Genomic DNA, 13,002 nt, shown 5'->3' with positions numbered 1-13,002 from the left:
AAAGTATCTTTATTCTCTTCAATGAAATCTCCTTTCCCCTTACCACCTGAGGATTTCTCTTCTCCCCAATTTCTGTCCCTCTCAGATTGAGATTGATGTCAGAAGCCACATTTTGATTATGAAGTAACTCCTAATCATCTGCTATTTCTGCTGCTAATCTTGCAGTTCTAACTCTCTGCTGTTTCACATGAGTTCTTACTATTTCAGGAAGTGAATTTTTGAACTCCTCCAAAATAATCATCTCTGAGAGCGTCATGTGTTTGATCTATTTTCAATGCCCTTATCCACCTATCAAAATTACTCCAATCCTTTCAAACTCAATGTACATTTGACCAGGATTCCGACTTAGATTCCTGAAACGTTGTCTGTAGGCTTCGGGTACTAGCTCATTTGGACTTGATTTGGTATATTTCACCTCATGCTTCCCAGGTACCTCCTGTGATAGTTTTTTTTTATTCATTCATGGGATGAGGGCATCGCTGACTAGGCAGCATTTATTGCCCAGAGTGCAGTTCAGAGTCAGCCACATTGCTGTGGATCTGGAGTCACATGTAGGCCAGACCAGGTAAAGATGGCAGCTTCCTTCCCTAAAGGACATTAATGAACCACATGGGTTTTTCCAACAATCAACAATGGATTCACGGTAATCATTAGATTCTTAATTCCAGATATTTGTTGAATTCAAATTCCACCATTTGCCTTGGCGGGATTCAAACCCAGGTCCCCAGAATGTTATCTGGGTCTCTGGATTAACAGTCCAGCGATAATACCACTAGGCCATCGCCTCCCCTTGAATTGTCGGTTTATATGCAAAAAAGAGGGTCGGGGGAGGTGGTAAAGAGTAAACGATAGGTAGGGATAGAGTGCAGAGAGAGAAAAGAGCAGTTGCATAGACAAAGGAATAGGTAACAATCTGGCTAGGAGAGTGAATAGCTGTTAATGGAGACAATGAGGTGTTGTTCTTACAGCTTACGCTGAGCCTTCCAACCCTGCTGAGATCCCAGCAACAACTGCTGAAAGCTAACTTAAAAAAATCTTGGATCTGCAAGAGCTTGGCCATACCTACTCTGGCTGCTTATATTGTTCCAACTCTAAGTAAAGTGATGAAAAGTGTCATCAAGCAGCAGCTGCTCAGCAATAACCTGCTTAGTGATGTCCCGTTTGGGTTCCGCCAGGGCTACTCGGCTCCTGACCTCATTTACAGCCTTGGTTCAAACATGGACGAAAGAGCTGAATTCCAGAGGTGAGGTGAGAGTGACAGCCCTTGATATCAAGGCTGCATTCAACCGAGTGTGCCATCAAGGAGCAAAACAGGAATCAATGGGCATCGGGGCAAACTCTCCAATGGTCGGTGTCATACCTGACATGTCGGAAGATGGTCGTGGTTGTTGGAGGTCAATCATCTCAGCTCCAGGACATCCCTGCAGGAGCTCCCAGGGTAGTGTCTTGGGACCAACCATCTTTAGCTGCTTCATCAATGACCTTCCCTCCATCATAAGGTCAGAAGTGGGGATTTTTGCCGATGATTGCACATTGTTCAGCACCACTCGTGACTCCTCAGATACTGAAGCAGTCCATGTTCAAATGCAACAAGATCTGGAGAATATCCATTGCCACATGACAAGTGGCAAGTGACCTTCGCTCCACACAAACACCGGCTATGACCATCACCAACAAGAGACAATTTAACCACCACCTCTTGAAATTCAGTGGTGTTAACATCGCTGAATCCCCCGTTGTCAATGTCCTGGGGGTTATCATTGACCGGAGACTCAACTGGACTCACCACATAAACATTGGCTACAAGACCAGGCCAGAAGCTAGGAATACTGCAGCAAGTAACTCCCCTCCTGACTCCTCGAAGCCTGTCCACCATCTACAAGGCACAAGTCAGGAGTGTGATGGAATACTCCCCACTTGCCTGGATGGATGCAGCCCCAACAACATTCAAGAAGCTTGACACCATCAAGCTTGATTGGCACTACATCTACAAGTATCCACTCCCTCCACCACTGACACCCAGTACACACTGCTGCTACTATCTACAAGATGCACTGCAGAAATTCACCAAAGATCCTCAGATAGCACCTTCCAAATCCATGACCATCTAGAAGGACAAGGGCAGCAGACATATATGGGAACACCTCCAAGTTCCCTCCAGGCCACTTACCATCCTGACTTGGAAATATACTGCTGTTCCTTCATGGTCACTGTGTCAAAATTCTGGAATTTCCTCACTAATAGCATTTGGTGGTCAACCCACAGCAGGAGGACTGCAGCGGTTTAAGAAGGCAGCTCACCACCACCTTCTCGAGGGCAACTAGGGACAGACAAGAAATGCTGTCCGGCCAGCGATGCCCATGTCCCACAAATGAATAGAAAAAAAAAACACACCTCTTGAAGCCACAGCATCATCACACATTACATTACATTACTGTCGTTAACATCACAGCAACATTCGACAAAGTGTGGCATTAAAAAGCCCTTTTCAATATTGAAATTTATGGGAATCGGGGAAAATTTCCACTGGCAGGAGTCAGAGTCATGCAGCACAGAAACAGATTCTTCTGTCCAACCTATCCATGCTGACCAGAATCCCAAACTAAACTAGTCCCACCTGCCTGCGCTTGGTCCATATCCCTCCAAAACTTCCTTATTCATATACATGTTGAAATGTCTTTTAAACATTGCAACTGTATCTGCATCCAACACTTCCTCAAAGTTCATTCCACACACAAGCCATTCTGTGAAAACAATTGTCCCTGATGTATTTTTTTTTCAATCCTCCTCCTCCTGACACCTTAAAAACATGCTCCCAAGTCCTGAAATTCCCCCCACTCAGGAAAAGACAACTGCCATTCACCTTATCTGTACACCTCATGATTTCATAAACCTTTGTAAGGTCACCCCTCAATCTCCTACGCTCCAGTGAAAAAAGTCCCAGCCTATCCAGCCTCTCCTTATAACTCAAACCCTTCATTGTTGTGGTTGTTGAAAGACAATGATCTGAACCCCAAATCGTTATCTGCAATAGAGCATCTTTGATAAGGGATGATTACAGCATAGCTGGAACCTTGTCACAATTACATCACTTAGGATTTGTTCAAATTAGGCCAGGAGAGTGCATAAAAACCAGATGTATTGCTCAATACTTTACAATATATTCAAAGTTTGTACGACAATTACATGTGGCCCACTGTACTTGCATGTATGATCCAGGGAGCTGTGAGCACGAGTAGCATGTAGACAATGCTGATAGTCATCTGCCATAATGACAATTTACAGACCACCTCCAACATGGTCCACAGTGGCTGATAGAAAATAGTATCAGGAGAGTGAGAATTGAACACTATAGCATGATCTCGACTTATTCATAGAATGTGGGGGTCAGAGGAAAGACCAACATTTGTTTGTCATGACTAATTGTCCTGGAGAAAGTGGTGGTGAGCCTCCTTAAATTGCTGAATGACTCGAGTGTGCTCACGGCGCTGATGGGGGGTTGATTCACTGTATGTCTGTCACCTTATCAATGATGCCTTATATAATCGAACATGACCATTTTTTTCTGATGGTGCAATACTCTCCAATGCAAATAGGATGAAAAAAGATTTTTTAGTTTCTATTTGAGCTCCCATTCTTCATATTTGTCCTTGTGTACCAGCTGCAGATTTGCTACAATACTCGCATGCTTCATGTTGCATTCTGATCCTTGGAAAAGTTTGACTGAAAACTTGATAGTTTTCCTTAGTTGCCGTGCTTGGGTGCCATTACCCATCTGTTTATGCAACTAATAATTTAACTACTTTAGAAAGCGCAAAGCGGAAAGTTACTTTCTTGTAAATAATTCATTAAGTACCAATGTTTTGGAGCTTTGATTTGTTCTTTGTTTCTTTTCATGGGATGTCAACATCACCATCAAGACCAGCATTAGTTACCCATTGATGGTTGCCCTCGAGCTGAATGGCTTGCAAGACGATTTCAGAGGCATTTTTAAAAGTTATCCACTTAAGTTGTGTGTAGTGCAGACAGGCAAAGATAGAGAAGGAAATTTGCTGAAGAACATATGTATTATTACGCCAATCGATACTTTCATGGTCACCATCGCTAAGACTAGCTTTACATACCAGATTTATTAATTGAATTTAAATTCCAGCAGCCGCTTTGGTGGGATTTGAGCCCTTGTCTCCCGAGCATTAGTCTGCGCCTTTGAATTACCACCGCCATTACCCCAATGGCACCTTCTCCCTTAAATGAGAGAAATCTAAACTCTGTCATACTGTAATTCAAATTTGGACATCACATTTCACATTTTATTTCTTGCACACTTTTTTCTTGTTTGAATTTTGTGTAGTTGGGGCTTAGGAAAGGACGTTTCTTAGACTTTTGTTACCTCATTTGGTGTATAAGTTTGAAACCAGAGCTAAAATTATCGTTATCAACAGTTTGAGATATATGCAAACTAACACCAGCTGTTGTAAAAGCAAAATGCTGTGGATGCTGAAAATTTGAAGTAAAAACAAAGTGCTGGAGAAACTCAACAGGTCATACAGCATTCTTTGGGAAGAGAAGCTGATTTAACATTGAGTCCTGTGAATCTTCTGCAGAACCTAGAGTTTTTTTATTAATGCCACTGGCTAATTGCATCCACCTACATAGCCATGAAAGTTTAGGCTCCCCTACCATAGACATTGGGAATATTAATTCAGGGTAAGTTAGACCAGTGAGACAACGGAACTGAAATTTCAATTAGTGAGAAGCAAATTCGAAATTAATCTTGGAAACAAAAGTCTTTAATCTGCATGATTTAGCTCTTTAGGTACAAATCTGGAGAGTTCCAAATGCAGTAGGTGATTAGCCAGGTGAGTTGGATTATTTGCAGGTCAAACGGCCTTTTCTCATCTTTGATGTTTTCTTGTGTTCATACATTCCATACAGAGTCATTCAGACAGCGAATATTTAGATATTGAGATAGAAGATGGTGAAGTCGCTGATGGAACCTCAACAGCTGAGAAATTATGTGCACCTCCCAGGTGGGATCATTTCAACAATTGTTACACTTTGACATTGAAGTTTCTTGTCATCGTGTGTTTCTGTTGTCGTCTGTTTCCAGACCAGAACCGCAGGGCTGTCCCTCCAGTATTTCTCCCAGTACCACTGGACAGCTACATATTCTGTGCCTCACCCCAGTTGTTGAAGTGAGAATTCACTATTTGGAATGAAGAATGCACAGCCACACTTTGCCACATTTGTAGGGCAGCAAGTGTTGCCCCTGTCTTAAAGTTCATCAGAATGCTTGCCTGCTGTCTGACCTTGCTAGATTTTAAAAACATACTAAAAATGTGGAACTGGCAATCAGAGACTTAATGCTATTGGCATTGTGCCATTTTACTTACGAATGTTTTAGATATGTGAAGTAGTATATTAAATCATACCAGTAACTTTGATAGAATACACATTTCTCTACTATTGGTCTCCCTGGTCTATGCAGCTGTTGCATTCAGGGTAGGCTTCCAATGTTGTAGAGTCACCCATTAGATAATGTGAAAAAGTTGTCCATTCACAACTTCTGTTGATTTTGTTTTCCCCCTACCCCACACCAGCCTCCACAGTTACCACATAGAAATAGCATTAGCTCCACTTTGCTTGACAAGGAATGAGAACGTCAGCTTTAGAACACCCTGCTGAGTAGGTTCCTTTTTCCTCCTGTCTTTAAGGTGCTGGCTGTTGTTCAGTCTTATCTCCACAGATGGTCACTTTCCATCGCCATGTTCAGGTTCTTTGTTATTGCAAAAATATATTTTATTTGTTAAAATTTTTTTCACATACATACACGAGGCAGAAAGCATTTTGTACAGTCTTTACGTATAAAATAATTGAAATTTGACATTCCTTGTTGTTGCTACCAAAAGCATTTTCCACTCATTCAGGTCGCTGTTTACATACTGAGGCAAAGAGAGGGTGTGATAGTTGAACGGACCCGAAATGTACTTTGGCAGAAAAACCCTAGACAGTGGTCTTTCCCTACTGCACTTTGGCGGGAGCTACCCCAAGCTTTATTGCAACCCTCAGCACCTAGATCTGCACCTTGGAACGTGCCAGTCTGCAACACTCGGTCGAGGTCAACTGTTCACACTGAGAAACTAACAAGTTTCAGGCAAACCACAAAGCCTCTTTCACCAAGTTTGTATTCTCGGTCTGCATCCCAGGTTGCAGATTGTAGAAGATAGAGTGCTGAGTCAGAGAGCTGCTTGTAACAAACCTTGACAAAAACAACTGCATCTCTCTCTTGGCCTTTTTTTGCAAAGGAGAAGTGTGATGGTGTCATCGATGTCAAACCCCACCCCCCAACACCATTCTTTCTCTTCCCCTCTCAAAGATGGCCATCAGGATGAGGACAATGTTGGGTATGTCTTCTGCACCCGCCTTATCCAGAGCTTTGTATATGGTGTCCCTGTGGACATGGTGTTTCTTTGATTTCCAGATGAAGTAGCAGATGGCTCAGGTGACTGCAGTGGTGCAGGCTTGAGGATTGGGCCAAGCCTGCACCACACATAACACCACCAAGACTACCTCACACCTGATGCCCAGGTTTTTACCCATCATGGAGTGGGACCAGTGCTCCCATAAGCCTAGTTTCTGCATCACCTTGGCAATACGCTCCTCCCAAGTTGTCCCATGTGCCCCAACCGCTCTGAACCCCAGCACCTTCAGATAGTCAGACCTAATGGTGAAGGGGATAAAGGATCGGTCAGCCCAGTTCCAAAAAAAGACATGGCCTCGCTCTTGCCTTGATTTACTTTGGCTCCTGAGGCCAGTTTGAACTAGTTGCAGATGCTCACGAATCTGCACACTGACAGTGAATCTGAGTAGAAAATGGTGATATCATCCATGCTCTGACCTACAGACCTGTGTTTTGGACTAGTCACCTTTCTCGGGCTCACATCCTTACTGATGAACTCAGCATCAAGCTCTATACAACACACAAACAATGCCATGTCCAAATTACCATTCTGCAAGTATGTGCCCATAGCTGGCTTGGATATGAACTGTTCATCTGCAGCCGGTACTGTAGGGGCTGAATCCTCTTCTCACTCAGCATGGGTGTATTTTGTAATAATTGAATCTTCTTTTTTCAGATGGCATTTTCACAATTATTCGCAATCTCACAAGTTTTCACCCAAGAGAAAGGTAAGTCTTCATATACAGCATTGATTTAATTGATTTAAGCTTTTCTGAAGAAGGGTCCAGACCTGAAACGTCAGCTTTCCTGCTCCTCTGCTGCCTCGCCTGCTGTGTTCATCCAGCTCGACACCTTGTTATCTCATTCTCCAGCATCAGCAGTTCCTGCTTTCTCTTTGATTTAATCCTGTTTTGCAGTCCTGTGATTATCTGTATTCTGATAGGATAAGCCTTTGTTAGTTCTGTAAAATTTGACTTTTGAAGCAAAATTACAGAATGATAGACCATCAAACATTTTGGGACTGTCGAGTCTCTGCAGCCATTGTCGAATTCAGGTGACCCAGCTTCTGCACATATCCCTGGAATAACGCTGCAGTGATCCTGTTCTAACTACCTGCTGTGTATTTCTCCAGCTTGGCACATTCTTTTTGAGATTCATTGAATTTGTTACCTTGTTATTGGGTGCAAAGGACCTGTTCCTAGTTGCTTTATTACCATAATATTGATCGCATCTATTGGTACATAGGTTAACCTATGTAAAGTATCATTTAAAGATGAGAAGTCAAACTTTTCTACAGCCTTCAGGGCTATTTCTTTTGAATGTTCTTCCTTTTTAGGTTTTTTCTTTATCTGATAAATTATAATCCCTGATTTATCTTGGAGCTGATTAAATTTGCAGTCCTGGTGTCAATTAATCCCATCTTATCAGCCTGGTAGATAACTCTTCTTAATTCATGACTAATTATATCAAATCAGCTTTCCTAATAGTACTAAAGTCTTTTGGGATCTATCCTGGCTTGATCCAGTACTGCAGACTTGTGTGTATAATTGTCTGTATCCTGGTTCGCTTCCTGACAGTAATTGTGAAGGAATTTCTTTTGTCTTCCATGCCAGAAATGTTCAATCTTTCCTTTTACCAGTATTCTATTGACCATAGGCCATAAGATATAGGAGCATAATTAGGCCATTTGGCCCATCAAGTCTGCTCTGCCATCGATCCTGTTACTGATCAAGAACCTATCTGTCTCTGTCTTAAATACACACAATGACTTGGCCTCCACAGCATTCTGTGGCAGTGACTACCACAGATTAACCACTTGGGTGAAGAAATTCCTCCATGTCAGTTCCAAAGGACACCGTGCCCCAGGTCCTAATATCTCCTCCCAGTGGAAACAACTCCATATCCACTCCATCCAGGTCTGTAGCATTCTGTAAGTCTCAATCAGATCCTCTCCTTGTCCTTCTGAACTCCACTGAGTGCAGACCCAGAGTCCTCAACCACTCCTAACAAGCTGTTCATCTTGGGGATCATTCATGTCAACCTCTTTTTGACACCTCCAACCCAAGCAGATCCTTACTTGGATACGGTCCCCAAAACTGCTCAGAATGTTTCAAATGCATTGTGACCAGAGCCTTGTACAGCCTCAGCAGTAGATCTCTAGTATTTTAGACCTCCTGAAATGAATGCTAACATTGCATTAGCTTCCTTAACTGTCAAATGACCCTGCATGCTACCCTTAAGAGAATTCTGAATTAGAACTCGCAGGTGCCTTTTCGCTTCACATTTCAGAAGCCTTTCCCCATTTTGAAAATAGTCTATCTCTCTATTCTTCCTACCAAAGTGCATAACTTCACACTTTTCCCACATTGTATTCCATCTGCCACAGCTTTTCCCACTCTGCTAGCCTGTCCAAGTCCTTCTGCAACCTCCTTCCTCAGTACTACCTGTCCCTCCACCTATCTTGGTATCATCTACAAACTTAGCAACAATGCTTTCAGCTCCTTCGTCCAGATCGTTAATGTATAATATATAAGTTGAATAGTTGTGATCCCAAGACTGACCCCTGTGGAACCTCACTGGTCATTGCTGCCATCTTGAAAAAGACCACTTTATCCTACTCTACCTCAGCCTGTCAGCCAGTCCTCTGTCCATGCCAGTACCTTGCCCCGAACCCCACTATGGGCTCTTATCTTTTTTAGCGGCCTCCTGTGCAACACAAAGGCAAACTGGAAATCCAGATGTCCTTTTTTAAATTCATTAATGTGCTTGGGACTTCGATAGCTAGGCCAGCATTTATTGCCCATCTCTAATTGCCCAGAGGGCAGTTAAGAATCAACCACGTCACTGTGGTTATGGAGTCGCACGTAGGCCAGAACAAGTAAGGGTGGCAGTTTCTTTCCCTAAGAGACATTAGTGAACCAATGGGGTTTTCTGACAGTGGATTTGTGGTCATCATTAGACTCCTAATTCCAGATTTTAATTGAATACAGATTTCATCATCTGCCATGGCAGGATTCAAATCCAGGACCCCAGATTATTACCTGGATCTCGTGATTTAACGCTCCAGCAACAATACCACTAGACCATTGCCTCCCCACATAGATCACGTCCACTGGTTCTCCTTTGTCTAACTTGCTTATTACCTTCTCAAAGAATTCTAACCGATTCGTCAAGCATGAACTCCCCTTGACGAAGCTGCGCTGACTCCAGCCTATTTTACTATACACTTTCAAGTGCTCCGCAATCTCATCCTTAATAATGGATTCTCAAATCTTAGCAATGACTAAGGTCAGTCTAACCATCCTACAGTTCCCTGTCTTCTGCCTTCCTCCTTTCTTAAACAAGGGTATTACGTTAGCTATTTTCCAGTCTTCTGAGACCCTCCCTGACTCCAGTGATTCCTTAATGATTACCACCGAAGCCTCTATGATCTTTTCAGCTATCTCCTTCACAACTCTGGGCTGTAGTCCATCTGGTCAAGGTAATTTCAGCTTTAAGCTTCCCCAGCACCACCTCAGTGATAGCCACAACACCCACCTCTGCCTACTGACTCTCTAGAAGTTTTGGTTTGCTGTGAGTGTCTTCCCCTGTTAACACTGATGCAAAATACCTATTCAGATTCTCCACCATTTCTTTGTTCCCATTGCTACTTCTCCAGCCTCATCTTCCAGCAGTCCAATGTCCACTCTTACCTCGCTCTTAACTTTTATATGTCAAAAAAACTCTTGCAATCTTCTTTTATATTACTAGCTAGCTTACTCTACTATTGCGCCTTCTTCCTGCTTCTTGCTTTTTCAGATATCCTCTGCTGGTTTTTAAAGACTTCCCAATCCTCTGTCTTCCCACGAATCTTCACCACAATTGTATGCTGCTTCTTTTGCTTTAATGCTGTACCTGACTTCCCTTGTCAGTCATCATTGCCTTATCATCCCCTTAGTATGTTTCTTCTTCTTTGGGAATAAATATCTGTTGTGCCTTTCAAATTACCCAGAAACACCTACCATTGCTGCTCCACTTCCAATCAACTCAGGCCAGCTCCTTCCTCATGCTTTTGTAGTTACCTTTGCTCAATTGTGGTACTGTTACATCTATTACAGCTTCTCCCTGTCAAACCATAGGGTGAATTCTATCATCAGAGATAGTAAGAACTGCCAATGCTGGAGTCTGAGGTAACACAGTGTGGAGCTGGAGGAACACAGCAGGCCAGGCAGCATCAGAGGAGCAGGAAAGCTGACATTTCGGGTCGAGACCCTTCTTCAGAAATGGAGAGGGGAAGTGGGCTCTGAAATAAATAGAGCGGGGTGGTTGGGCTGGAGAAGGTAGGTGGGATGGTGATAGCAGGTAGTGGTGGAAATTGGTCAGTGAGGTGGGAGGAGCAGATAGATGGGAGAGAAGACTGACAGGTCAAGGAGGCGGGCATGAGAGGTAAGGTAGGTCTTGGGATGAGGCGGGGTTGGGTGGGTGGGGGAGGAGGAGTTGCGGTTCTTGCGGTGAATTCTATCAAGTATGGTCATTGCCCCCTAAGGATTCTTTCACCTTAAGTCTGCCTCATTACGTATCCCCAAATCCAGAATTGCTTGATCCCTAGTGGGCTCTACCACAAGCTGCTCTTGAAACAAAATCTCGTTGACATTCCACAAATGCCTTTTCTTGGGATCCACCACCAACCTGATTTTCTTTTTTTCCCATTCCACCTGCATATTGAAAATCCCCATAATAAATATAATCGTGTCTCTTTTGTTACATGCCTTTCTTATCTCCTGTTTTATTTTCTGTTCCACATCCTGACGCTACTGTTTGGAAACCTGTATATAATGTCCATTGGGGTCTTTTTATTTGCCTTTGCAGTTCCTCAACTCTACCCACGTGGATTCTGTGCTTTGAGTCAATATTGCTGTTGATTTAATTTCATTTCTTACTAGCAAGGCAACTCCACCCCCCCACCCATCTGCTTGTCCTATTGATTCTTGGATATTTAGTTCTCAGCCCCGATTTCCTTGCAGCCACGCCTCTAAAATCCACACGTCGTACCTGCCAATTTCAATCTGCATAACAAGCTCATTTACCTCGTTTTATTGTACTGTGTGCGTTTAAGTTCAAAACCCTCAGTCCTGCATTGACTGCCCCCTTTCTGATAATTGGGTCCTTATCTGCTGTGCCTGAAGTTAGATTCCTGAATGTTTCCATACTTAGTCATATTACTTGTTCTGGAAACTTTAATAACCTCCGTTGAGCCCTCTACTCCCGCTTAACTTTTTCCATAATTTTCCATGCAACTAAACCCACTCTCCCCCACTATTTAGTTTAAAGCCCCATCTACAGCCCTAGTTATTGGATTCGCCACGACTCCAGCCCCAGCATGATTCAGGTGGAGCTCCCTCCTTCCCCAGTACTGGTGCCAATGTCCCATGAATTCCAACCCATTTCTCCCTTACGAATCTTTGAGCCACACTTTTAATACTTTAATCTTGCTGACCCTGTGTCAGTTAGCGTGTGGCTGAAGTAGTAATCCAAAAACTACCTTTTTGGTTCTGCGTTTTAATCTTGCTCTAGCTGCTTATATTTCCTCCATAGAACCCCTTTCCTCTATCTACCTATATTATTGGTACCTACGTGAACCACGACAACTGGATCCTTCCCTCCATTCCAAGTTTCTTTGTAGCCCAGATGAAATATCCTGAACTCTGGCACCAGGCAGGCAACACAACTTCAGGACACTTGATTCTGGCCATAGAAAACAATGTCTATTCCCATGATTATACAGTCCCCAATTACAACTACATTTCTCTTTTCTCCTCCCTCTTGAATGGCTGTCCTGAACCACAGTGCTATGCTCGTGCTCCCTACAGCTCCAAATCTCAGCCAGACAGGGCGAAGAATCTCAAACAAGCTCAAGGGCTGAGGTTCCTTCAGTACTATCTCCTGGAACCCTCTGCCTGCCTTGATCCTTGTCACAACCTCCTTTACTAACCGCTGACTGAATTTAAGGCAGTTAATCTAAGGGGTGTGACTGCCTCCTGAAATATAGTGTCCAGCTAAGTCTTCCTCTTCCTGATGTGTTGCAGTGTTTGAAGCTCAGACACCAGCTTATTAACTCTGAGCTGGAGTTTCTCAAGCAACCAACACTTGCTCCAGATGTGGTCATTATGAACTACAATGGGGTCCACTAGCTCCCACATCATGCAGATATAACTTATCACCTGGCCCTGCATCCCTACTTACTTAGTTGTTAAATTGATTTTTAAATATTTCTGAATGGTCTTTTAGTTTGTAACATGTAAATATTTCCCTTATTTACCTTCAATTGAAAGTAACCTATAATAGTCAAATTAATTCCTGCCACCAATCCAGTAAACTTATGGTTTACCTGCAATGTCACTCTTGTGCTGGGTCCCTGATCCTGGGCTTAATTTTATCCTGTTAAATAAAAACCTTACAAATTGAGCCAAAAGAAAAGCAAGCAAAAAGCACCTCTTCCCCCTCTTCGCCAAATTCCCTGCACTATATACTCACCTTGGGCTGCATCAACTCTGGATGTGATC

At 43.1% G+C, this 13,002-nt stretch overlaps 1 protein-coding gene across 1 annotated transcript in view; it reads left to right on the top strand.

The window, feature by feature from the left end:
- Nucleotides 1-13,002, top strand: part of LOC109924273 — a 138,275-nt gene that overhangs the window by 103,172 nt on the left and 22,101 nt on the right. Inside the window, exons 21-22 of the mRNA XM_048618263.1 lie at nucleotides 4,936-5,030; nucleotides 7,137-7,188. Coding sequence (XP_048474220.1) covers nucleotides 4,936-5,030; nucleotides 7,137-7,188 — 147 coding nt within the window. The remainder of the gene's footprint in view (nucleotides 1-4,935; nucleotides 5,031-7,136; nucleotides 7,189-13,002) is intronic.

The sequence above is a fragment of the Rhincodon typus genome, chromosome 39, assembly GCF_021869965.1.
Source record: "Rhincodon typus isolate 14 chromosome 39, sRhiTyp1.1, whole genome shotgun sequence".
In the NCBI taxonomy this organism is placed as follows: Eukaryota; Metazoa; Chordata; class Chondrichthyes; order Orectolobiformes; family Rhincodontidae; genus Rhincodon; species Rhincodon typus.
Note: the sequence above shows the minus strand (reverse complement) of the source record. Positions and strands in the feature narration are given on the sequence as shown.